The following is a 2,324-nucleotide window of genomic DNA, read 5'->3' as shown; positions in this document are numbered from 1 at the left end:
AGACTCAGAATACCCCATGTCTTTGTTAGAAAGTGAGGAGCAGTGCTTTCATTACATTCAGAGGGCTGAAGAATATTGGAGTCTGTATCTGCTTTTCATACCCCATGAAGCTTAAAGAAACACTGATCTGCATAATATTCACATTTTAATACATTTCATCTCATTATGATAATTAATGTATTTATTTCTTCAAAATGCACTTCAATTTTTTGAAATATTCTACTTGGTTTACATGAACCAGTGTAACTCACATCTCGAGTTAGTACGCAAATCATAAGAAAAACATATTTTGATTTCACATATTTGTCAAATTTTCAGACAGCACATCAAAGCAAGGCTCTCTTTAGCTTAATTTTGTATGGTTCTAGGTTTTTAGTTGGAAGGCATCATTAGATGTCATTTTGGAATCCTACTCTTCTAATTTGCTTGCTTTTACATGAAAATGATATTCTCAGGAGGCTGTCGGTTTCCTCTGCAATAATCTGAGTAGTCTGCAGACTGATAATGACTTCAAATAAGAAACATATTTGTTGGTTAGTTTGTTTTTCGTTAAGCAGGCATTGTTAAGCAGGCTGGAAAAAAACCATAATGTATTTTGGTCAGTGTTTCTGACTAATTAATTGAAAGATTGTATGAAAAGTACTCTCTGCCTCCTCTCTGAGAAATCTTCAGTCACCAGGCTAGTAATCATAACTAGGATTTCAACCCTGAGGCTCAGAGTTTACTGGGTTGGAGCATCTTCAGAATGCGTGCTCGAATCTCTTTGGTTTTGACAGTGTAGACAACTGGGTTGAGCACTGGAGGTACAAGAAAGTGTAAATAGGAGAGAAGCATGTATATCTGAGCTGGCAGCTTCTTTTTCCCAAAGCGATGGATCACAGACAGGCTGACCAGTGGTGTATAAAATAACAGTACAGCACAAATATGGGAAATGCAAGTATTGAGGGCTTTCAGTCGTCCAGCATTGGAAGCAATGCTCAGTACTGCCTTCAAAATCATCACATAGGAGAGGAGAATGAGGACCGCATCCACTCCCAATGTGGAGAGCATCACAAACAGCCCAAGGCCACTGTTCACAACTGTGCTGGAACTGGCCAGCCTCAGAACATCAGGGTGAACACAGTAGGAATGTGACAGTGCATTCACAGGTGGGAACCGCAGTCTTCCAAGGAGTACAGGCAGGGGCAAGTGGAGGGCAGCACTACGGGTCACACTGGCCAGTCCAATGGCCCTGATGCGCTTGGCTGTCAGGATGGTGGCGTAGCGTAAGGGCTCTCGGATAGCCACGCAGCGGTCAAAAGCCATGGCCAACAGCACAGCTGACTCAATTACTGAGCATGTGTGGATGAAGAAGAGTTGCACAAAGCAGGTTGCAGCTCCCACCTTCCTCTGGCCCAGGAGAAAAACAGCTGCCATGGAAGGCAGTGTGGAAACTGTGAGGCCCAGGTCAGCCACTGAGAGCATGGAGAGGAAGAGGTACATGGGTGTGCGGAGGCTGGGAATGGACTTGACCATGTGCAGTATGGTGGTGTTGCCCAGCAAAGAGAGAGCATAGATGAAGCAGACAGGAATAGCTGTCCAGCAGTGAGCAGCCTCCAGTCCCGGGAAATCCATCAGTATGAAGAAGAAACTGCTGGCATTATTGCTGATAGGAACTGCCATAACTCTGAGAGAATTTTGCCCTTTAAAAATGTGGAAGAAACAAAATATTATTCTTTCATAACATTTCCTATCATCTCATCCCATATGGCTCCCCTGGCCCATGCCTGCAGTAATACTGCTCTGGTCACAATACTGAATCATATTCCTGTAAAAATTTCCCTAGGACAGGATTGCCCTGTCTCAGGGTTCTAATGCCTGATCTTCTGAGGTGGAAGTGATGTAATAGCATTAGAAATAAAATTCTCAATAAATATAATGCACTTGAGTCATCGCTAAACCACCCACCCCCCCTCCTGGTCTGGGAGGCAAAAAATTGTCTTCCAGGCAAACCATCCTTGATGCCATAAAGGTTGTTGACCTCTGCCTAGGGAATAATGCTGTGCTCTCTTCTTGGTGGTTTGTCCTAGTTATCAGGATCAAATTTGGCCCTTCACGTATAGAAAATTCCTTCCTCATATGAAGATGTTTCAAGGTATAAAAAATGCAAAGGGGAACTCTGTATTGAGAGCACAGTCCATGTGCCTAATCTAAAACAGTTTTTATGATATAATAGGGTTGTAAGGAAACCAAGATTCAGATAATTGTATCTAATGAATGCTCAGGGGTTAGGAAATAATGTATATAAAAATGTTAATGTTAACTCTGAACTCCTGATATTACCA

The 2,324-nt window shown here is 42.5% G+C and overlaps 1 protein-coding gene across 1 annotated transcript; it reads right to left on the bottom strand.

Annotated features, from left to right (window-relative positions):
* Window positions 1-714: 714 nt before the first annotated feature.
* LOC114118490 (olfactory receptor 51G2-like) lies at window positions 715-1,662 on the bottom strand. Its single transcript, XM_027979860.1, has one exon. It carries the CDS (start codon window positions 1,660-1,662, stop codon window positions 715-717), a length of 948 nt encoding a protein of 315 aa, XP_027835661.1.
* Between the last annotated feature and the right edge of the window lie 662 nt (window positions 1,663-2,324).

The sequence above is a fragment of the Ovis aries genome, chromosome 15 (genome assembly GCF_016772045.2).
Source record: "Ovis aries strain OAR_USU_Benz2616 breed Rambouillet chromosome 15, ARS-UI_Ramb_v3.0, whole genome shotgun sequence".
NCBI classification, from domain to species: domain Eukaryota; kingdom Metazoa; phylum Chordata; class Mammalia; order Artiodactyla; family Bovidae; genus Ovis; species Ovis aries.
This window is presented reverse-complemented; position numbering and strand designations above follow the sequence as displayed.